Source organism: Lithobates pipiens, unplaced genomic scaffold, assembly GCF_037356315.1.
Source record: "Lithobates pipiens isolate NorthernLeopardFrog02 unplaced genomic scaffold, aLitPip1_a1.2 Scaffold_18, whole genome shotgun sequence".
Classification (NCBI taxonomy): domain Eukaryota; kingdom Metazoa; phylum Chordata; class Amphibia; order Anura; family Ranidae; genus Lithobates; species Lithobates pipiens.
This window is the reverse complement of record NW_027507758.1, coordinates 30,731,400-30,755,768: the sequence shown is the minus strand read 5'-3', so window position 1 is coordinate 30,755,768 and position 24,369 is coordinate 30,731,400. Positions and strand designations below refer to the sequence as shown.

Sequence of the window (24,369 nt, the reverse complement as noted above, 5' to 3'; positions counted from 1 at the left end):
TCATTGCACCTGTACCTCTATAACCCCTCCATAGCCCTATTTGGGTTGCAAGCCTATTTCTAGAAAATAATATAGGTGGAAAAAAGAAGTAAAACTGTGCTTGATGGGAGCACCCAACGCATATGGCAAGAGGCAAAGGCTTACAAAGTGAAAAGTAAATGAAGATGTAAAACCTTTGTGGCTTGGACATCGATAACATAGTTAAGGACAATCCTAGAGACTGCAAACACTTGGAAGACTCTTCTACCCACCTGTCATCACTGGTCTGCTCATCGTGTAGGAGACGCTCTTTATTTAGACCTATCTTTTCCAGCTCATGGCTTAGTTTTTCCAGCTCATTATTGGTTTGTTGGGTCATCAGCTTCTCATTTACCAAGTCCTGAAAATTACAAAGAAAGAAAAACAAGCAAGTCAATAGTCATTTCATTGCAAAAGATAACAAGATCAGACAAGTTCTGGTAAGTGGATACTATAAGGTGATGGCAAACAGGCAGTGATTGTCAGGCACAAGATTTGCCACAAGACTGTGCTCATGTATTCCCATGTATCCCAACCATGGTTCCATTACTACATTATGTGAAAATTCCGGATTCCTACACTATCTATACATATACACAGGCTTTTTTCTCAGGTAACCCCCCCCCCCCCCCCCATTCACCCCTTGTCACTGCGCCCTATCTCCCAGCACGGTCTCTTGTCTCTGCCCCTTGCCCACCTCCCAGTACCATCTGTTTTAAAGAATACAGAACCAAGTATCATTTTGTGGTGCTAAATAATTCATACAACGTTTATTGTTGACCCCCCAGCAATAAACGCTACCCCCCCAGCAGCAATAGATCCCCCCCACCAGTAACAATAAATCGTCCAACAAATGACCCCCTCCCCAGCTATAATAGATCCTCCTCCAGCAGACAGCCTCAAAAGTAGACCCCCCCCCCAACAATAGACCCCCCTGAAACAGAAGACCCCCCTTCCTCAGCAACAATAGATCCCCCACCAGCTATAATAGATCCCTCCAGCAACACTACACACCCCTCCCCTGCCCCCCCCCCCCCCCATCAAAAATGGATGACTCAGCAGCAAGGCAGCCAGGAACAATAGACTCTTCAGCACATCTCAGTACCCCTTGCCAGTACATACATTCAGTTCTTCAGGTGCCAGAACTGCGTACCACCATGTCTTCGCTGAAAAAAAAAGCCCTGCATATACACTTGTTCAATTGCTTAGTAACACAAATTGCTAATCAGCCAATCACATGGCAGAAACTCAATGCATGTAGGCATCTAGACGTGGTCAAAACGACTTGCTGAACTTCAAACCGAGCATCGGAATGGGGAAGAAAGGGGATTTAAGTGACTTTGAACGTTGCATGTTTGTTGGTGCCAGACGTGCTGGTCTGAATATTTAAAAGAAACACTGATCTACTGGGATTTTCACACACAACCACCTCTCGGGATTGCAGAGAATAGTACCAACTGAGCATCATTTTAACCCCACACAGCCTACCTGAGTATTGTTGCTGACCATGTCCATCCCTACAGTGTCCCCATCTTCTGATGGCTCCTTCCAGCAGGATAATGCCCCATGTCACAAAGCTCCAATCATCTCATCACTGGACAATGAGGTCCCTGTCCTCCAATGGCCTCCACACTCACCACATCTCATCCAATAGAGCAAATTTGGGATGTGGTGGAATGGGGGATTCGCATCATTGACGTAGAGCCGACAAATCTGCAGCAACTATGTGATGCTGTCATGTCACTATGGACCAAAACACCTTGTTGAATTTATGCTACGAAGAATGAAGGCAAAAGGGGGTCCAACACGCTACTAGCAAGGTGTACCTAATAAAGTGGCCGGTGAGCGTATAGGTTGGTATGATACAACAATACTGCAAGGCCTAACGTACACGGAACGCTGAGACAACCTCTTCTGAAAGATTTTTTTTTTTTTTGACAGCTTGAAACCGGCGTTTGAAAACGCCTGTTTAGCCGCGTTTATCAACGTTTGACGTCTAGGAGCGTTTATTTAAGCTATCATAAGACCCCCCCCCCCCCCCCCCCCCCCAAAGCACAAAAACTGTATTATTCAACTATTTCAGTCATTCTGTGAGACCAGAGTGAGTAGCAGCAGCTGAGAGAGCAGCAGTGTCCTTGTATCTACCTCAATTTCGGTGCTTTTACTACGGATCCCATGATGAGCATATGTGAGGAAATGCTCCTGATGTTGCTGTTGATGAGGCTGGAAAGACGTCGGAAATTGTGTGCGAGGACCAGAGTTCATCGCTACCGGACTCATCCATTGATTGCGCAGCGCATGTCTGTAGGATATTTTTTCAACATGTATGTACAAGCTAGTGGTGTATTGGATCATGGGCTCATTAGGGGTGTATAAATGAGCTATGAAGCATTACAAGTAATTAAACATTTTTTACATTTTTTTTTTTTTTTTTGCGGTTTTTCATCATTTGCTATCATTTTTAAGTTTTGTAATGTTAAAAAATAAATAAAATAGGGCACCTTTAACCGCTTCAGCCCCAGAAGATTTTACTGCCTTCCTGACCAGAGCACTTTTTGCAGTTCGGCACTGCGTCACTTTAACTGACAATTGTGCGGTCGTGCGACGCTGTACCCAAACAAAATCGACGTCATTTTTCCCCACAAATAGAGCTTTCTTTTGGTGGTATTTGATCACCTCTGTGTTTTTTTTTTTTTTTTTGCGCTATAAACAAAACAAAAAACAAAACACAATTTTGAAAAATAAGCATTTTTTACTTTTAGCTCTAATAAATATCCCCCAAAAAGATATACAAAAAATATGTTTTCCTCAGTTTAGGGCGATATGTATTCTTCTACATATTTTTGGCAAAAAAAATTTAATAAAAAAATCGCAATAAGCGTATATTGATTGGTTTGCGCAAAAGTTGTAGCGTCTACAAAATAGGGGATAGATTTATGCCATTTTTATTATTTTTTTTTATTTTTTTTTATTAGTAATGGCGGCAATCTGCGATTTTTATTGTGATTGCGACATTATGGCGGACACATCGGACACTTTTGACACTATTTTGGGATCATTGTCATTTATATAGCGATCAGTGCTATAAAAATGCATTGATTACTGTGTAAATGTCACTGGCAGTTAACGGGTTAAACACTAGGGGGCGATCAAGGGGTTAAGTGTGTCCTGGGAGTGATTCTAACTGTGGGGGGGATCAAGGGGTTAAGTGTGTCCTGGGAGTGATTCTAACTGTAGGGGGGGGGTGGGCTTCAACTCACATGACAGCAATCACTGCTCCAGATGACAGGGAGCAGTGATCTCTCTGTCATGTCACTAGGCAGAACAGGGAAATGCCTTGTTTACATTCACTTCCCCATTCTGCGGCTCCATGACACGATCACCGGGAGACTGGCGGACATAGAGTTTGCGGGTCCCACGGGCATGTCACGCTGTACGTGGCCCCACCAACTAAAGGGGATGTACATGTATGCCCATTTGCCCACCGCCGCCATTGTGCCGACGCATATCGGCGTGCAGAGGTCGGCAAGTGGTTAAAACTGCTTCTAAACTAAAACGCGCCTAAACGTCGGTACCGCATTTAGCCACGTTTGGCGTCTGAAACGTCAGCTGAAAAAAGTATCCAACTGCCTCTGAACGTCCGTTTAGCAGCAGCTGTGTACACGAGGCCGAAATAAATTTTTTAAATACTATAATTGTCAATGTCTTTTGACGGTACCAAAAGAAAATCCCGCTGTCCCATAGCATTCCTAAATTTTTCCATTATATTTTGGGATGAGGGTACCTATATAACAAGCTTTATACACTCAGCATTTATTTCTAATTATTTCAATACTGTACATTCCAAAAAAAGAGAATGTACAACAAAAGTGCAAATGTTGGTGGGTACAAATCTCAGAAAACAAGTGTGATATATTTATTTCTTTTTTCGACTCCTTTCACACTGGGGCGTTTTTCAGGCGCTTTAGCGTTAAAAAAAAGCGCCTGTAAAGCGCTAGAAAGAAGCCTCATCTGCAATCCCAATGTGAAAGCCCAAGTGCTTTAAGAGCCCTTTCACAATGTCAGCGCCCGAAAAAAAACGCTGGTAAAGTGCCGCTTAAACTAGTGGCGCTTTACCATAGTTTTTTTCGAGCACTAGCGGGACGCTTTTAACCCCCGCTAGTGGCCAAATAAAGGGTTAAACGAGCTCACAAAGCGCCACTGCCAAAAGCGCATTGCAGGCATTTTGCAGGCGATTCCCATTGATTTCAATGGGAAGGGGCGCATTAGGAGCGTTGTATTCACCGCTCCAAAAGCGCTGCAAAGAAGCTGCTTGCAGGACTTTTTTTGACGCCCTGCCAGGACAGCGCATCAGTGTGAAAGCCCTCGAGCTTTCACATTGGGATTGCAGATGAGGCTTCTTTCAGGCGCTTTTTTTTTTTTTTAACGCTAAGTTAAAAGGGGTCTTAAAGTGCACCATGATGGCACAAAACTTTTTTTTTTTCCAAGAGGTTTAACCATTGGAAGGGAATTTGGATAGCAACTAAACCTGAAAGGGGTTCTAATCTTTGTGCTATCCAAAAAAAAAAAAAAAAAAGTTATTCTCACTCGAATTAATGAAACAATAAATGACTTGGTTTTCCTCCTCACATTTACAAAGTGGTGATTTTCTACAAAACATCCTGTTCTATTTTCCTCTGAGGGCCACGTGGGGTGCACAGAATGGCTTGACAAAGACAAAATAACAGAACAGCTGCATCTGAACTGGCACTGCAGATAATAGAATGTGACATCAGTCATCTCCCCTTCCTTCCTCGAAAAAAAAAATAATTTCTCTGGTTGAAAAAAGGAAATGTGATCCTCTCAGAATCCACCACAAAGCTTGGTTTCCTTTCCAGTCCAGGATTTCCCTCCGGTTCTTGTAGAAATAAAAAGCCGCACACTGAAGGTGGTATAACGGGCTGGGCGTTCAGTATGAAAATAGAATCCAAGTCAGGTATCAGCATGAGCGGGCAAAGCTGCATAGAGGGGTAGGGGTTCTCAACATTTGTGACCAAGGGTGCTAAACTTTTCCAAAACCTTAAGGCCTAAATTAAGGCCTCATTTTGACTTGCGTTTGGTGGGCAGCAAAAATGCGCAGCTGAGCCAAGTTTTTGCCACCTGACAACTGCCACCCCAACCCACCACCCCACTTAATCTGCAATAGGCAGCGGAGGAGGTTGGCAAGCAAAAGCTACACATGCAAGTCAATGACAAACCTCCCAACTTTTTGAGATGGGAGGGACGGAGACCTATTAGCAAAAGTATGTAGGCATAAGACACACACCCTGCTCCGCCCCCTTCATGGGCGTGACTAAATTGACCCGACATGCAGCGTTTGACCGGCAGCAAGCACGCCGAATGCTACACATGCAAGTCAATTCTACCGATCTACAAGACTCTGGTCTGGCCGCACCTGAAGTATGCCGTCCAGTTCTGGGCACCAGTCCTCAGGAAGGATGTGCTGGAAATGGAGCGAGTACAAAGAAGGGCAACAAAGCTAATAAGTCTGGAGGATATTAGTTATGAGGAAAGGTTGGGAGCACTGAACTTATTCTCTCTGGAGAGGAGACGCTTGAGAGGGGATATGATTTCTATGGTCCAAATCAGGGACAGTCCCTCCAAATCACGGACAGTTGGGAGCTATGCTATGAGAAAGCACCGCAAACGCCTCGTAACCGCATGTAATGGGGCTAAAATAGGCGGATAGGAAGCATCACAGAGGCAAGGGAGATTTAGACGCATGCCTTACACTTTAAAATGCTGGGAGGCTCCTGATGGGGCTTGGTGTCACAGTGGGGGGGGGGGGGGGGGGGGGATTGTGAAGAGGGTTAGGCTCCAGCACACATAGGGCTTATTCACATGGGGTGCAGACATCCCTGTGTGCATTCAGAAGACCCTAACCCGCACACACCTGCATGTTACATTAGGACACAGCAACTTTGCCCGTGCAGCCACTTGGCCCAATAGAAATGAATAGGATGCTGGCACAGGGATACACGCAACAGCTGTGCCTCCCCATACCAGTAAAAGTTGGCCCTACACGGGAGACGCATGTCTGCGCCCTGTGTGAATGGGACCTCAGTGGCCCTGTAGGAGATCTTCCTGGAGAAAGCTGTGGCACACTGTGGTAGGCTGAGGGACATTGTTGAATGTTGGGGGCACTATGAAGGCCTGGAAGCTCTGCAGCAGTCTAGTTGGCACCAAAGAAGACACTGTGGGCTACTATAAAAAGTTGGGGGGCAATATGGGAGCTGGGAGGCACTGAAACAGGTTAAAGGATCTGCAGCTGTGTAGGGCCTGAGAGAAGGGAGGCCCATGCCCTGGTGGTTGATACCCACTGGTGCAGAGGACTGCAGGACACGAGTTGCAGGATGAGCTACATAAACCGCAGAAAACATCCCGCAAACATTAATATGTACAGCTGGTGTTCTCTTCAGTGTCTGCATAATCTGTATTGCCTTTAATATGGAAATGTAAAGAGAACCTGTATTAAATCAGTTTATGCAGGATTCTGAATATTCCATTTCATGTTCTAATACCTGTACAGGCTTACATAACCAATGTGTCAATTTTTCCTTTTCTTCAAATGGCATATTAACAAGCTCATACAAGACAATTTTACATAGCAGAGAGGAAACATCAACCACTTGCCTACAGGGCACTTTCACCCCCTTCCTGCCCAGGCCAATTTTCAGCGCTGTGACATTTTAAATGACTATTGAGCGGTCATGCAACATATTACCCATATGACATTTTTAGCTTTTTTCACACAAATAGAGCTTTCTTTTTGGCGGTATTTAATCACCGTTGTTTCTTCATTTTTTTTCTAAACAAATGAAGACCGAACAAAATAAAATGTTTTCGGTTATAACATTTTGCACTAAGTCATTTTTCTTCTTCACTAATGAGGCTTCACTGATGGCCACTGATGAGGCTTCACTGCTCATCAGTGCCCTGATCATTGTGAAAACTGTACTGACAGTCTTGCTAGTTATCGGCTTTTCTTTCCTCCCACACAGACACAGCGTGGGAGAAAAGGAATGCTGATAACTGGTGAGTCTGTTTACCTGTGATTGGACACAGCTGATCACATGGTAAAGGGCCGCTGTGATTAGACCTTTACCCAGATCTGTAATCAGCTTTGTCCAAAGGACTTAGTGGTCACAGAGCAAGCTCGATGTGTGCCACAGGAGGTGCACAGGGGGCTGGGTTTTGGAAGGACGTCTATTGATGCCCTCCAAGAACTGGAAGACATTCAGATATAGCGTGGTTGGCAAGTGGGTAAAGTAGAAATAAACCCCTTTAGCATTTCTTAGTTCCACTCATGGAGCACAATAAAATATTCCCTAGTAAACTGTTAGTTAAAATTCTTAGTGCAGTGTACAACTTTCAATGCTGCCGGCTCTCTCAGTGCTGCTTCCATGAACTTCCAGTCTTCACAGGAAAGAGTTAACAGTGGACAGCGTAGTCTCCAGGCAGTCAATTAGCTTAACGTTAAGTGTTATAAAAGTTAATAGCTGTACACCCCTAAACATGTGTAAATGCTAATGCATCTATGCATCAGTGTTTACCCGCACACGCGCATATGCCACAATTTCTTGAACACAACATGCTGTGTTTGGTAAAATATGCTGTACGTTTATGTATGGGTAAATGCCGATGCAGAGGAGCATTGATATTTACACGAGTCCAGGGTGTACAGCCAATCACTTCTATGGCTGTATGCTAAAGCCCCCACCCCCATGGTTCCCAAGCATATTTTATGCCCAATTACAATATGCATGAAGGCATTGGCCTCAATCCTCATGTTATGCCACTAGTTGCTCCATTCTGGGCTAGAACTACAGGTTCCCGGGCATACTTACATCATCACCTCTGCCAACCAGACCATGGGGATCCCTGCTTCTGTGCTCCATCATCTATGGACAGCTCTGAACCATGCCTGGGACCACCTCTTCAAAGTGGTGCTGGACACGGTACACTTAACTTTTCCTGGGCACGGTTTGGAGCACTCACACTACATAGGGCTAATGAACATAAAGGCCATCCTCAGCCAGAGGATTGTTCTAACTTGATGTACTAACAGTCATAGTAATATTAGTAATTAGTAATATTAGCTAGGCAAGGGTAGATACTCCATTAAAAGTAGTTTACCTAAGATGTCAACAGTGTAGAATTATTGGATACCAATGGCTTACCTCTCTTAGATTGATTAGTGTTTTCTTATCAATAGTCGCTCTTTTTACAAGTTCCTTGTTCTCTTTTTCCAGTTCTTTAAGCCTTGAGCAAGACTCTTTAAATGTATTTGTCTCTTTTGTAAGTAATTTGTTCTCCCTCTCTAAATTTGAGATCTTGACATTATCTTCCTCCAATGTAATGTCTTTAATCTCGGCTTGTTGGCGTAGCCTTTTGTTCTCCTTCTCAAGTTGCTTCTTGTCCTTTTCCAGCTGACAGGTCTCCTGCTCCAAAAGCTTGGTTTCCTTTTCTAGCTGTTCCAGCCTCTTGCTAGAGATTTTCAGCTCTTCCAGGTTCTTCTGCAACATATGATTTTCTGTCTCCAGCTCCTGAAGTTCAGTTTCAAGCTGCTGGATCTTTTTATTGCTATTTTCCAGAGCCTTTTGTAGCCTTTGGTTCTCTGTGTCGAGCCCTTGGTAACTGACTTCTAAACGCTCAGTTTTCTTGCAAGATGCTTTCATGAGGTCCATGCCTTTCTTTAGTTGTTGTTTCTCATTTTCCAGCTCCTTGTTTTCCAACTCCAGCTGAGCTACTCTAATATTTGTGCTCTTTAGTGACTCAACCATCCGCCTTAGGTCCAAGTTCTCTTCTTCAAGCTGTGTGTTCTCCTTCTCCAATGATTCCATCTGATACTTGAGATTTTTGACACCATCTAAGGTTTTCTTCAGCTTACGGTTTTCTATTTCTAACCCGACATTTTCTTGTTCCAAGGACTCGGCCTTTTCGCAGACGATGTTTAAACTGGTGATCTTCTTCTGTAGCTGTTCGTTTTCTTTTTCCACCCGATGCAGTTCCTTTTCCAGGTCCTCGGCTCTTTCTCCTTTTTCCTTAAAATGTTCTAGTTCTTTTCTGAGCTTCTTCTTCTCAAACTCTACCTTATTTAATTTACTACTTGTTTCTTTGATGGACTCATGCAAGATCTTATTTTCCTTTTCTATATCCTTCACCCTGGCTTCAGCACTAATCTGAGAACGTTGCCTCAGGGATGCGATGGTTTGGTTTAAATGCTCATTTTCTTGTTCCAGCCCTTTGATCTTGGAGACAAAAACAGAAAGAATTTAATTTAAATTACATTGTTATTAAAACACGTTCACAATAGTTAAAAACCCAATATAAATGTAGACATTCTTTAAAAAACAAGAACTCTAGGGCGTATATTTCAAAGGAGCAAATCTGACATTCATGGAACATGTGATTGACAGCGATGGAATCACCACCGGTAAAGGTTTGGTGAAAGTCACGTTCATTGCTTTATAGTTATGTTCTATGGCTAGCAAATTCAAACAAATAAATCTTTACAGTGTGTACAATAACATATCTGAATTGCTCAGCTAACAATGTATGTAGAAAAATTAAACAATAAGGACTTGTACAACAGTTTAAGGCCTCATTTAGGTCAATCAATAACTGTAGTCAATCCTCAACCAACTCCTTTGGAGATGTAATGTTCTTCGTTTTTTGGTCATATAAAAGGACTAGATAGACACCTGTATGCTGCAGGTAAAGACTGGGTACAGAAATCCCCCAATCTCCTCCCCATAAGGCTCACTGCCACAATGAACAGGAAAATGGAAGTGCTCAGTTCTCAGCAATGAGTGAACCAAGTCACTGAAGGGAAAAAAAACACATTAACTGATATTCACCAAGTCTGCTCTATATTATTATTATTATTATTCAGGATTTATATAGCGCCAACATATCTTTAGCCCATGATCACACTCTGTATTCTCTACATCAGGGGTCTCTAAGCTTTCTAAAAAAAGGGACAGTTTATGGTCCTTCAGACTTTAGGGGTGCTGGGCTGTGGCCATTGGGAGTAAAAATTGTCCTGGCATCAGTGGGAGTAAACAATACATCTTTGGTGTCCGTTGGATGAATATTGTCTCATCATTGGTATCAGTGAATGGAATGATGCCCCATCATTGGTATCAGTGAATGGAATGATGCCCCATCATTGGTGTCAGTGAATGGAATGATGCCCCATCATTGGTGTCAGTGAATGGAATGATGCCCCATCATTGGTGTCAGTGAATGGAATGATGCCCCATCATTGGTGTCAGTGAATGGAATGATGCCCCATCATTGGTGTCAGTGAATGGAATGATGCCCCATCATTGGTGTCAGTGAATGGAATGATGCCCCATCATTGGTGTCAGTGAATGGAATGATACCCCATCATTGGTGTCAGTGAATGGAATGATGCCCCATCATTGGTGTCAGTGAATGGAATGATGCCCCATCATTGGTGTCAGTGAATGGAATGATACCCCATCATTGGTGTCAGTGAATGGAATGATGCCCCATCATTGGTGTCAGTGGATGGAATAGTGGTGCCATCATTGGTGTCAGTGGATGGAATAGTGGTGCCATCATTGGTGTCAGTGGATGGAATAGTGGTGCCATCATTGGTGTCAGTGGATGGAATAGTGGTGCCATCATTGGTGTCAGTGGATGGAATAGTGGTGCCATCATTGGTGTCAGTGGATGGAATAGTGGTGCCATCATTGGTGTCAGTGGATGGAATAGTGGTGCCATCATTGGTGTCAGTGGATGGAATAGTGGTGCCATCATTGGTGTCAGTGGATTGAATAGTGGTGCCATCATTGGTGTCAGTGGATGGAATAGTGGTGCCATCATTGGTGTCAGTGGATGGAATAGTGGTGCCATCATTGGTGTCAGTGGATGGAATAGTGTCCCATCATTGGCGTCAGTGGATGGAATAGTGTCCCATCATTGGTGTCAGTGGATGGAATAGTGTCCCATCATTGGCGTCAGTGGATGGAATAGTGTCCCATCATTGGCGTCAGTGGATGGAATAGTGTCCCATCATTGATGTGGGGGGGGGGGGTAATAGTGCCCCATGGTTGGTGTCATTGGGAGAAATTGTGCCCAGTTGTTGATGTCAGTAGCAGGATTTATGCCCCATTGTTGGTGTCAGTGGTAGGAATGGTGTCTTGTATCAGGGAAAAAAAGTGCTCCAAGGGCCCAATAATGGCAAGCAAAGGGCCGCATCCAGCCCCCAATTTGAAGACCAATCTTCTTCGTCACTGGCTGTTCAGGAGATGGACAGTGGTGACATATGGGACCTGTCAATGGCAATCAGCATGGGTTTACAGCTAAAATGCATGCACATTATGATGCATTCATATGAATCTATATGAGCTGCACTGCATAGCAAAATGTAGGTCAGTGCACTTCAATGCAGCTGACAGGACTTTTTCATAATGCATAGCAGCATAACGCATGGATATGAACAGGTTATATTATAGGATATACTGTATTTTCCATTGCCAATGCATTACAAGCCCTTAACCTAATACTTTGTCAGTATAACACAAATCTGACGTTATGTTGTCTGCTCAGATGCAGGTCGGGTGACATAGGCACTTAATATGTCCGAAATGATTTACATTTTATATAACATTCACATACCTAAAGATAACTTATGAGAAAGCCGATAGGTCTATCAAAGTTATCATTCTCCGGGAACTGGGAAGTACTAATATAATCTGAAACAGATGACAAAACCGATATTCTCTCATCTGAAGTAATGCCTCAATTTCTAATGCTATCAATGGTGATAACGAATGAGGAGTGCATTACTGGCAAACTATCTACAAATGTTACATTTATAAGGTTAATTCTGGGTACATTTTGTTTAAAATGCCTACAGTTGGAATGCAGAAATTGCAAACTAATTCTGGCCATACACTATACGAAAAATCTTCAAAATTCAGTCATTTGGCCAGTTTGTTAGTTTTTTGGCCAGTTAATGGGGACAAAATCATTGGGACGTTTTTGAGCCAAAAAAGGGTCAAGTTTGGAAATTTTCTGCGGAACGAACGATAAATTGAAAAGGTTTAATGTGTTTGCCATCCGAATTGTTTGGACTTGGTACATGTAAAAAAAATTAATAAAAACGTATTCACTTATGTCCACTGAACGATTTATCGGTGAGTACATGATGGCCCTATCGTTTGCCCTCGCGGCCGAAGGTTCATTTTTTCGAAAATGGGTTTGGCCGATTAGCCAGCATAAGGCTTCAATTTAGGAGAGTATCTCTTAATAAAGGGATCTCCAAATAGTACAAGGGCCACACAAAATATTTTACAAATATTTCCGTGTTGAAAAAAATCTGCTTTATCAAAAAATTAATACTAAATGAATGAATATATTTAATTAGAATTTATATTTTGTGAATCAGCATGATAGGATTTAGAACAAAAGAGAAAAAAATTAAAAATTATTGAAAATCCCAGACATGAAATATGAACAAAGCATATTCCTCTGTAGTGTGTACTTGTCTCAATTCAGAGCACTGAAGTGCCATTTCTGTCTGCTGCCTTCTTCCTCTGCCATCAGCAGGAATCACTTCTGAAAAGTTTTCCTGACACCAAGAGAAAAGAAAAGTGACGGGGAGGAGCTCCAGCTGATTGACAGCCTCAGCGCTGTTCCTGTGGGGGGGGGGGGGGGGGGGAGTGTCACTTCCCTCCCCTCCAATCAGAACCATAGTCACCGAGCTTTGCAGAGTGTAACTTCAGCTCTCCACCCTATGTTTTCTGAAAGCTCAGACAAGCTTTATACATTCTGGACATTGAACAGCTGTAGAGACAAGGACGTGCATTATAGGAATCCTAACAGTTACAAGCTAATGGTATTTATTCTGCATCTGTTACCATTATAAGTCTGGACCTATGGAAGGAGTGCCGGGCCAAAGCCAAAGCGTTTCGGGAGTCAGAAGAAACTCTCCCTTCATCAGGGCTACTGTTACTAAGTTTTTATCTTAAATGCTCACACAGATACTGCTGGCCAGTAGCTATTCTAATCCAGCAATTGGCTTCCCTAAATTCAGACAGGGAAGCCCTATAGACCAATCAAGGTTCTTATTGTAACTGAAACCCTGATAATGGAGGAGTTTTTTATGACCCCTGAAATGCATTGGATTTTTTTCTAGTTTAAACCAATAAATAAATTTGGACTCTTGTCCTATTCTCTGGTGCTCCTTCAATAGGTGCATTTTTTTTCTGATAACCTGATGGGTACCCACTAGCGTAGTAGCTCCTTCTGTTCTGAGCACCCTAACCAAATCCAGTAAGTTCTCCTAATGTTTTTGTCCTCTCATTACTTTAATGAACTTACTAGACATTTGCATTTGTTTAGTTCTGAATTAGGTTTTTTCACGAGTTTTGAAAAATTCGTTTAATTTTCGGAAATTCGTTTAATTTCCAGAAATTCGTTTAATTTCCAGAAATTCGTTTAATTTCCAGAAATTCGTTTAATTTCCAGAAATTCGTTTAATTTTCAGAAATTCGTTTAATTTTCAGAAATTCGTTTAATTTTCAGAAATTCGTTATGTTCACAAACAGCCAAATTTTAAAGGAGATTGCAATACCTGTAATTTAATAGTTAGTTGTTATTAATTAGCTATTAGTTTGAATTTTACTTATTTTCAAATTTCGGAATTTCTGAAATCCGAAAATCCCAAAATTCAGAATTCAAAAATTCGGAAATTAGAAAATGTGGAAATGTGAAAATCCGAATTTCCGAAAAAAGCAAAAAAACGAATTAAACGAAAACGAACACATTTCTTGTCAGTGCACATGTCTAGAACTCACATCAAAGCGCCAGTTTTTTTTTTTCATTGGGACCATTATAAATCTGTCATTCGAGGCCTATTTTGGTCATCAGTAATGCCGAGTCATTAACCAGGACTCCTGTTAGCTTTTAAGATGGTCAGGAAGTTGGGTGGACAGGATAGCAGGAAGCATAAGATGATATCTGTACATCAACATATGCAATGATTCCGACGCCATAACAAGTACTGCTGCAACCATTCATCCGCACCCCCAGCACTTCCACACACTATAATTGCCCCTCTGTGGACCCATTTAAAAAATGTCCCCTCCAACCATTAATTTAGCAATATCTGAATTCTTTATCCACTTCTTTGGAGAATTTAGTCGATGGAACTTGACTAGTGTTAGCCACAAGGTGAGACGTTCCTGGTAACTGTACCAAAACCCCAAAATATACAAGCTACAGTTTGTGTTGGTTTTAAGTAGTTGTAAACCTCTGAGATGACAAATAAACAAAATCATATACTTCTATAGTGTGTACTTGCCTCTATCCAAAGCACCTAGTGTGATTTCGGTCTGCTCTCTCATTCCTCTGCTGCCTGCATGGGTTACTTCTGACAGTCTATGGCAGTGATGGCAAACCTTGGCACCCCAGATGTTTTGGAACTACATTTCCCATGATGCTCATGCATTCTGCAGTGTAGTGGAGCATCATGGGAAATGTAGTTCCAAAACATCTGGGGTGCCAAGGTTTGCCATCACTGGTCTATGGCATTATGCCAACACCAGACAATCCTGGGAGACTGCCATCAACCCACTCCAGTATACAACAGGTGACCGACAGCTTCAGCTCTGCATGTTGCACTATAAGACTGTGCACGGGGATTGTGTGTCCATTCCCTTCGCTCAGGCCCCAGATTACACCAAGCCCTCAGTTCTATGCTGTGCCAGATAGCAAGGACAGCTTGGCACAAATGTGTGGCAGTCTTGAATTGTAAGTCTTGTTAACTTGCTGCACATTTTCACTGGCAAGTTGTACACTTGCAGAGCACTTTAAGCAGAAATTCGAGTCGACACTTTTACAATTCGTAGAAAATTTGCAAGTCTCTAGCACGAGCAAAGTTTCAGTGGTGAGTTTACAGCAAGAGCTCTGCAAGTCACCATGACCCCTGTGGCATACCTCCCAACATTTTGAGATGGGAATGAGGGACACCTACCAGCAAATGTATGTAGGCATGGGACACGCACACCCTGCCACACCCCCTAAAAGGAGAATTAACACCCAAAAAAAGGTTAATTAAATCCCCAAGGGCGTTTTTTTTACCACTACTATTCCTTTATATTGGCTTTTAAAATGTACAAATGCAGAATTTGGAAGAGAGGTTTAGCACAGGGAAACACTTTTTTGAAAGATAAAAAGTGCATTTTGTATACTGCTATATAGATCAGACCAAAATGAGGGACAAATGAGGGGGGGGAAGAGGGACAGAGGGACATTGCTCCAAATCAGTCCCTCAAAATCAGGGACAGTTGGGAGCAATGCCTGTGGTGGGAGGACTATTACACCACATAACTGATCCAGAACTTGCAGCAGACCTGCAGAATGTTTGCAAAGAAAGTTGATCTTGAGTCACGCAATGCAGACTTGCTGTAATTGTGCAACCTGGCAAGTCTAACAATAACTTAGCAAGTCATTTTAAAACTTGCAGCTCAATTGCTTGCTATCTGGGGTGCAGCGTGCGACGTCAAATCCCAGCCCCCTGCCTTCTGAAGCTCAGAAATGCTGTGTAAATTCTGGACTTTGAATGGCTTTAGAGGAGAGGACTGCAGATAAACAGGTACAAATTACATAGGAAGATTGGTTTCATCTCTGTGTCACCTGAGGCCAGTCACCTCAGTGGATATATGTAAGGGTTTACACACCCTTTACTCTTTGAGAATGTATTTGGAACTGAAACAAGTGTCACATGGGGGTTGATTTACTAAAGGTAAATAGACTGTGCACTTTGCAAGCGCAGGTGTACTTCTTTTACTTAGTAAATGTAATGTGGTAAAGCTTAACTTTGAAAAGAATCAGGTGCAAGGAAAAAAAAAAAAAAAGGCTTTTGTTCTTGCACAGGATTAGATGATGGAAATTAGCAGAGCTTTACCACGTTCACTAAGCTCTGGAGAAAATGAGTGCAACTGCAAAGTGCATAGTCTGCTTGCCTTTAGTAAATCAACCCTAAAAATTTGTCCTTACTGCACACTGAGGATTTTGGTAAAGAAAAGAAAAGCTTTTTTCATGCATGTGCTACACAAAAAGGCGGAGGTATTACACGATTTGAGCAAAGATAGGCAGATCTCCTGGTGCCCAGAGTGTTTGATGGGATCTCACCCCCTGTGGTCACCCCATTAAAAATACTGTGCATTTCCTTTGAAAGTCTAAACACTCATTAGAAGGAGACTGACAATTAAGACTCTGGTCATTTACAGTAGTTAAGCCCTTGAAGGAAGCCATATGGCACCAGCAAAGGAGGGTGACGAATGTCCATTTATCATTAACAGGATTAAGAGGAACTAAAGCAATGAGCCCCATTAGCAGTGATAGTCTGCAGAAAGAAGGTAAATTATGTTTTTCTCCTTTATTCAATTTGCGAGCGAGGACATCATCCGAACTGCGAGCGTCACCTTCTTACCTGTCTCTCGGAATTCTCACGCAGCGTTTCTATGATCTTCTCCAGCTGCGATTTTTCCTTCATAAGGTCATCGCTCATTTGTTGGCTGCTCCCAATGGTCAGACGCTCATGAATTAGCTCCGCTTCTATTTTCTCAAGCTGGAAAAAAAAAAAGAAGAAGAAAAGGTGTAAAATTTTTATAGTTTGTAAAGCCTCCTACTCAGTCCTGAAGATTAATGTTAAACACCATAAACAACAGTAGAAAAAAAAAATGACCTCCACGGGAACTGTTTGCTGATTTAGCACCCTGATGTTTAGACAGGGTTGCTATTAAATGTATCTGCCAAGTGATAGTTGCCTCGGCCAATTGATAGGAGGTCAATTAATTCCCCCCTAATTCTGGAATTGCTGCACTTCTCTCTTTTTTCACTAGATGTTCAGGTATCTGGTGACATTAGATAAGACAAGGGCATTGCAAGGACAGATTAGGAATGAATGGGGTGTCTCAGCCAATGGGCAGGGATTTTCGTGGGTCCCTTGGCCTGCTGGGAGAGCTTGTTTATTTGCGTGGAGTCAGGTGATCGGGGCTCTGTGCCACCTGGGCGGCTGTTTGGGTGGACATGTGTTGTATTGCTCCAGGCTGCTAGGCCAGACACCTGAGGCCTATCCCTGGGACACTTGGCTGCTAAGCTGTCTGAGGGCCTATCCAGAAGCAGGAGAGCGGCGTATTGTTGGAATTGCGGCTTGCAGTCCAACCAGAAGTAATGGTTCTGCTGGCTGGAGAACCTGCCATGGTCGGAGGTAGAGAGGAAGCTGATGTCACTAAGGGACCATCCACCTTATTACCAGGGACCACTGTGAGTAGCGGAAGTACTAGAGCAGTATTCTCACCAACCGGGGATGGTGAAGAATTGGGAAACTTCAGCTGATGCCAAGCAAGGGACCCAGCCAGTCGAGGCGACGTTGACAGAGCATTATTGTGTGCCAAACCAGGGACCAAGCAGGTTAGCAGGGTGACGCTTGAGGAGTATCTGTGCGTGTCAAGCAAGGGACCCAGCAGGGACGCGGGGGTGACGCTTAAGGAAGATACTGAGTGAGAAGATTGTAAGAGCTCAGGACATCCAGTGGCAGTGTATCAGCAAGTCTAAGTGATAGACTGGGAGCTCAGACTCAGCAAAGAAGTTCATTACAACCTTTGTTAGAAACGGTTTCAAGATGGTTGCCATAGGAGACAGCGGTCCTATTCATGCAGATGTGGTGTCTGGCTGGATGCCCTTCCCTGCATGGCTGTCTCCCTATAGAAGTCTCGGAGTCTACTAATTAACATTGCATCTACTTAAGGGTGTCCTGGACCCAACCTTCTCTCCCATAGTTCTGTTCAAGAGACAATAAATCTCTTTGCATTCAAGAAGGGCCTGGCGCCCATTAATCCACCTTGCATCACACCCGCCATGCCTTGAGACCCACGCTAGACAGAAGATTTCGGCTGGCTCTAACCCTGGAGGTCACCATTAGGCCTCAGGGGCTCCAGGAGCTCGCTACACTGACTTCTATAAGCACCGATGTTGCTTAAAAAATATCAATGATTATTATTTTATGAAACACGCATGCGAAACACTATTATTCGAATTAATAGTAATTTTTTTAATTGTATAGATAGCAGACTTCAAAATAAATGAAACAAGCAAAAAACAAATCACTACACACTAGCAAGAATTTTAGCAAACTACCACAGATCCATATTAGATTTATTTTTGCATATACTAAGCTTTGCTAGCATTTTCAAAATATGTTGGAATTCTGCTTTCACTTTGATCACCCAATTAGATTTAAGCTGGCCATACACTGCAAGATCTCTCAAGAAGTTGTTTCCCCCATCTAAGCTAAATAGCATGGATGAAGGACCCTTATCTGCCAGCTATTCTAATCTAACGGTCAGCACCTGCAGCCATCAGAATACCCAAAATGATACTGCATAGGATTGTGTAGCACCCCCCTAGCATAAACTTAGTTTCTGGCTCCTTCTGCAATCAAGAGAGCAGTGATCATTTGGCCTGGCCTGTTCAGGGCATCACAGGCTAGAAGTTTGATTGTTACTCTCTGCATGTGGAAGAAGCTTCTAAGGTTCCTCGAGCGGTGGCTTATTGACCTTTAATTTGATGATGCCTACATAATTACAGGGCTGACACCACTTGGCAAAGCCATCAGCTTTACACCACTGATTTTTATAGTTGTCTGCAAGGGGGGCATTCTTTCCACTGACCACCAATGTAAGAAGCAATCTATTGACCACCAATGCAGGGGGTATTTTTGCCATTTACCCCAAATGAATTGGTTTCAGTAAGGGTTCAGCAAAACCTGAAGACTATTTTAGGTGTTCCTCCTGGGTAAAAGGGCCATTCTAGAGCTTAGGGTAGGAGATCCAAATAACCAGCCAAAATATTAATCATGCTTTAGTCAATTCCCGAAGAAGAGTGTCCAGAAGGGGATGGAAGGGTTATAAATAGTCTGAGGCACTAGAGAGTTGGGTTCCTTTTCCCCAGGAGGGTTCCAGAGCCTGAGGGGCTGCTGCCCTAGAGGCCTCAGTGGTGTCAGGGCTAAGGGCTTGAATGGATCTGCTTAGAAACTGATCGTAGGACCTCACCACAAGGGATCTGGTCTGGAGAAAGGCTGTCTCACTTACTGGACCGTGTCTGGAGGAAGTTGGAAGGTGGCAGCTGTCCTGCTGACTTGAGAGTAAAAACCCTAAATTGCTGTGACTGTGTAGTGTTGTGGAAATTGCACTGGCTACCAGTAGTTGTACATAGGCACAAAGTAACCAGCTGCCAAAGAAACTTGCTTCATGGTCTTCAGCAGTGGGGGTTTAGACTGTCCAACACGTTTTCTTAAGAAGATTGTCCTCCAATTGCTATCTGCTAATCATTCTAATGACTTTGGAGTATCCCTGTCCTGTTAAAAGTTTATTCAAGCAATAAATGTATAAAAAAATAAAATAAAATAAAAAGACATCTCCCTAGACAGCGTTATTGAAGCCGGAGTGAATGGACTGGTGCTTGCAGTAGTTGTCAGCCTCTGTACTTTTAGGTAAAAAAAAAAAGGTTATTACCCCCTTTAGGGCTAATGATGCAGCTGCTGTCTGGCCAACAATTTTTGGCCTGGCTCCTTTGATATTTATATTGAAGCATTTTAGGGCGGAGGGTGCTAACAGGGCCACTCGTGGCTTAAATTTTGGCCAGTACATCAGGAACCAGCCAAAATAGACTCCATGAATGGCTAGCTTTAGAGTCGCAATAAGAAAAGCCACAGCTTCAGTATCCCCTCATGAATGTGCATTTCTTAGAAATTAGCCCACCAAACAGGAGGGGAATGCCGGTAAATTGACTTCCAGCCGCGTCTAGATTGAGATTGCATGGGATGTTTGTATTTTGACTTGATGATCTGTATAGATTGTGGGATTGCAAGATATGTCTGTAAATTGGAAAAATTGGGGAGCTAATCATGTAAGTAGGGTAGATGGACATTTTGGAGCGCTCTGTAAACAGATGAAATAATATCTCAGAGCCATAGTGGCAAAGATGAGAATTTAAAATACTCTTTTCTAATTCACAACTGGCTGCAGACTAAATGGAAGATCATTTTAAACTGTATTTTTTTTTTTTTTTTAACAAAGGGGTTTCTCTTCCAAGAGAAAATAACAGAGCTGATATGAATGAAACGTGCATAGAAGTGAAAATTGGTCATCAATAATGAGAGTCAGTCAAAAGTCTTCTTGGCCATACTTTAATTGTGAACCATTGGGCCCTCCACAATCTTTCTCCCCAACCCAGTGACAAACAGCATATGGTATGTACAGTATGTAGACAAAGCTTGTTTTGAAGAAAATGCAACAACTATAGGTTACTGATATTTTGTTGTTGTTGAAAGAGATGCTCTAATATCCCATCTCTTTATCAGGCTGTGTAGGGCCATCCTTAAGAATCTAGATAGGTCTTATGGACTTCAGAGTCCAACATGTTTTGTTGAGCAGATGCAACTTTTGATTAATGCTCCTTTGACCTCCCTTATGCACATGTAAGGACGTGTTAGGACAGTTTATAGTGTTGCCACTAGGTGGCACCCTCCTCAGGCTCAATATACAGTGTATTGAGTTGTATAGAAGTAAAGGAGTCTGGGTGAAAATGCATAAGAAGAGAGGAGATACTTAGATATGAGCTGGCCCCTATGGAACTAAGTGGGGCCTTTCGTGGATAGATGTAGCCTGTCATGTAAGTGGTGTTCCCTGGAAGCGGGATGCCTGGGGGTACTGGTGCCCTAGAAAGGACTAGTAACAGGGACAGGACAAGTGGGTGGCCTATTCCAAAAGTGGTGCCCGGCACAGTCGACGAGGTAGTGAGGTGAAGTGTTGTGTGAAGGTACTGTGTATGTTGGTAAACTAATAAATTGCTCCTTTAGGGAGTGGGGCCCACACCAATCTAAAAATTGGGAAGGAGGCCTAGGGATGCAACGCTGTACCAATGTTCGCTTGGCCCCGCCTACACACCTACTGCCAGGGGTATCACTAATAGTTAGTAGACCAAAAAGTTTCCCAAATTGTATACATTTTTTTTCCCCAAGAAGATGTCATTTTTTCACAATGAGTTTAAGAACCACCATATAACATTCACATTACCTTCTTGCTTAGTCTTTGGTTTTCTTTTTCCATTTTTAGGATTTTGGCATTAGCACCCTCCGTGGAGCCCATGGCATTCCTCAGCTCTTCCACTGTGGTCAGCAAAGTTTGGTTTTCCATCTCTAATTTGAGCAGCCGGCTGGACGTAAGCTCATTCACTTCATGTCCCAGCGACTTCTGTGGTGCTACACAACATTCACAATACAGAAAGTCCATGTGATTCAGAAACCCAGTTTATTTCAAAGACATAGTGTAAACTGTTTTTGATTAATCTCAACGCTTGCTTTTACAAATTACTATAAGTGTCATATAAAACAGACTCTTTATACTGGCCCTGGCAGAAATAAATTACAAGAAACTCTGCCATAAATAAAAAAATCTCTCATAAAATCCTAAACGTGTGATATCATCTCAGCAAACCGCAATTCATTAACCCATGAAGAACTAAAATGTGCATAGATTTTTCAACTTTTAAAACACTTTTCCAGGCTAAAAAGGTTAAAGTGGAAAGTAAACAAAGGATATCATTCTATAGCGTGTTACTGCCTCAAACCAAAGCACCTTGTAGGGGACCCCGGCTCCCTCACATAAGGCCATAATGAACAGCTGGATCACTGTTTAGTTGTGCAGGTTACAGGGCACCACCAGCCCTTAACCATATGCTACAGTGTGCACGAATGTGGGCCTGAGGCCTAACCTTGTTGGTAAAGTAACTTTTCTGCTTTGCAGGTAAATAATCGATTCCAGGCGGAAGCATCCTGCCATCATTGAGTTCTTGATGAAGGGGTGCAGGCTGTCCAACATCCAGAGAAAGCTGCAGAATGTTTTTGAAATGACACTATTGACAAGAGGAATGTCTTGTCATTGGTGACTCTTGTCAAAGGTGTCGTCTCCGTAAACATTCTGTGGATGTCACACAGCCTGCACCACGTCTTCATCAAGAACTCAGTAATGGCACATTGCTTCTGCTTGCAATGGGAATCCATTGGGCACCATCAAGAAAGAAAGAAAGAAAGAAAGAAAGAAAGAAAGAAAGAAAGAAAGAACAAGAAAGAAAGAACAAGAAAGAAAGAAAGAAATGACAAGCAAGAAGAACAGCTACTATAGACAGTGCCGTCTTTAAGGCAGGGCAAAAAGGGCAGCTACCCTGGGCCCTGTCATTGTGGGGCCCAAAGCAGCTGCCTCATACTTGCCAACTAGCCCAGTTTAAATTCCCTTGAAGTTTTAGTCCTGTGCTGTATCCCGATTTCTCAGTGTGAAGTGCTGCTACTAATGCTGCCCAGCTCTGCCCCATTATTGTGTACAGATGACTCACTTGCAGACCCTGCATTTACACGTAAATAACTGGCATTCATATGTAAATAGCTGCAGTCGGTGGCATTGATAAATAAAGGCTGTATTCATATGTATATCATGCCCCCCCCCCCGTAGTGAGGAGGATGCGCTGTACCCTATAGCAACCAATCAGTGAGCATTATTACCATACAGTAATCTCTGGCAACAAATCAACAAGCAGAAATCATATGCTGTAACTTCTAGCAACTGATCAGTGTGCCTTAATGTGTGCTGTAACCTCTAGCAACCAGTCAGTAAGCGGTAGCGATATGCTGTAACTTCTGGCAACCAATTGCTGCCTGATCAGATACTGTAAACTGATTTTAAGTTTAACTGCTATTTATTGCATGTCTCAGAGCAGGTGGAGAGCAAAATTGCATGGGGGGGGCCCAAGATTGCTCAGGGTCCAATCAATATTAAAGATGGCCCTGACTATAGAGACAAAGTAAGGCAGCCCATAGATGATTCAATTGTCCTTCTTTCCACTACAGGTGAAAGGAAAGAAAATCCCTTGACTGACACCGACTGTATTAATGGGGGAATGCCTCCCGTGCTATTGTGTTCTGCCGCCTGGGCCCCTTTCTGGATGACAGAATACAATGATTACTGCTTGTGGCTATAGCTGCCAGCAGTAATATGTACAAAAAGCCGACAGGCTGGTTGTACCCAAGTCGGTTGATGGGTACAATCAACCTGCTTATACATGGATCAAATCTCACCGGTCCGTGCAGAACCGGCCAAGATTCGATACATGTAGGGCCGGCTTTTTACACCACCATGTGAAATTTGAATGAGCTAAGTTAATAAAAATGTATTCCCACATTTGCATTGCTTGTTGTATAGTCCTCGTGTATTACAGGTACAAGCAAGAATAAAGAAACTGAAGCTGGGTGCATACAAGTCTTAGGAAACAGCTGTTTCTTTTCATTGCAGTCAGCATGTTTCAATGGAAACCCCCCAAAGACATCTTCAATATTTAGTATGGAGCATGGAGGTAGTAGAGTATAGTATAGTATGCCAGGTGGTGGTATAAAATAATAAACGTGCATATGCTGAATATTTTACCCACAAAAGGTGTACACCGTACAAGAGGGACAGAACACTGGATAGACGGTCTACATACTTTCCGGGAGATCGCTGGTTTTAGACAGCTGTTCCAGTTCCCAGCCAAGATGTAACGACTCATCCATGCTTTGCTTCTGAGCCATTTCTAGAGACATGTTCTCCTCCATCAGCTCCTCGATTCTCTTCCTGTCGATATCCCGCTCCTAAGAAGATGGGAACACTTTTAAATCCAATGCAATCTATAACAGGTGATCAATATAAATAAATCAAATGCAAGTACTCACACAATATTAATGTATAGTATCTATATGAAGATTTATAAACGTGCTTATGATGTCCCGCTGTAGATCCCAAGTGGTCGATTTACTAAAGGAAAACAGGCCATTCACTTTGCAAGGGAATTTGAAAGTGCAAATTCCCTTGCAAAGTGCTCTGATGATTTCCATTATCCAATCATTTACAAGTAAAAATAGTTTTTTTCCCTACATGTGATTGGTTAGTCTTTGCAAAGTGAATTTTCCCTAAATCTCTAAGTTAAAATAAACTCACTTGGGGGAGGTGCAGCGTGGTGTGGCGGGGCAGTAAACACTCGGAGACCAGATACAATAACATAACTGCATTGTAGTAAAAGTCCAAACAAACAACCCCTCTGGGTGCACTCATAGGATATTGCAGATAACAGGGTAGCAAGCAGGTCTTGGATATCCCGACAGCGTCCATCTTGAGGGATAGAATGTAGCCTTGCCAGTCTGCGCCCAAATGGGGGAGGCTTCCAGGAAGGATAGTGTCCCTG

General features: G+C 42.8%; 1 protein-coding gene across 8 annotated transcripts in view; it reads right to left on the bottom strand.

Moving 5' to 3' along the window:
* CCDC88A (coiled-coil and HOOK domain protein 88A) overlaps positions 1 to 24,369 on the bottom strand; it is a 325,195-nt gene that overhangs the window by 131,434 nt on the left and 169,392 nt on the right. For all 8 annotated transcript variants that reach the window (XM_077485516.1, XM_077485518.1, XM_077485521.1 and 5 more), the window contains exons 12-16: positions 23,635 to 23,779; positions 21,177 to 21,361; positions 16,529 to 16,666; positions 8,238 to 9,308; positions 252 to 379 (exon numbers count right to left, since the gene is read on the bottom strand). In XM_077485516.1, coding sequence (XP_077341642.1) covers positions 252 to 379; positions 8,238 to 9,308; positions 16,529 to 16,666; positions 21,177 to 21,361; positions 23,635 to 23,779 — 1,667 coding nt within the window. The remainder of the gene's footprint in view (positions 1 to 251; positions 380 to 8,237; positions 9,309 to 16,528; positions 16,667 to 21,176; positions 21,362 to 23,634; positions 23,780 to 24,369) is intronic.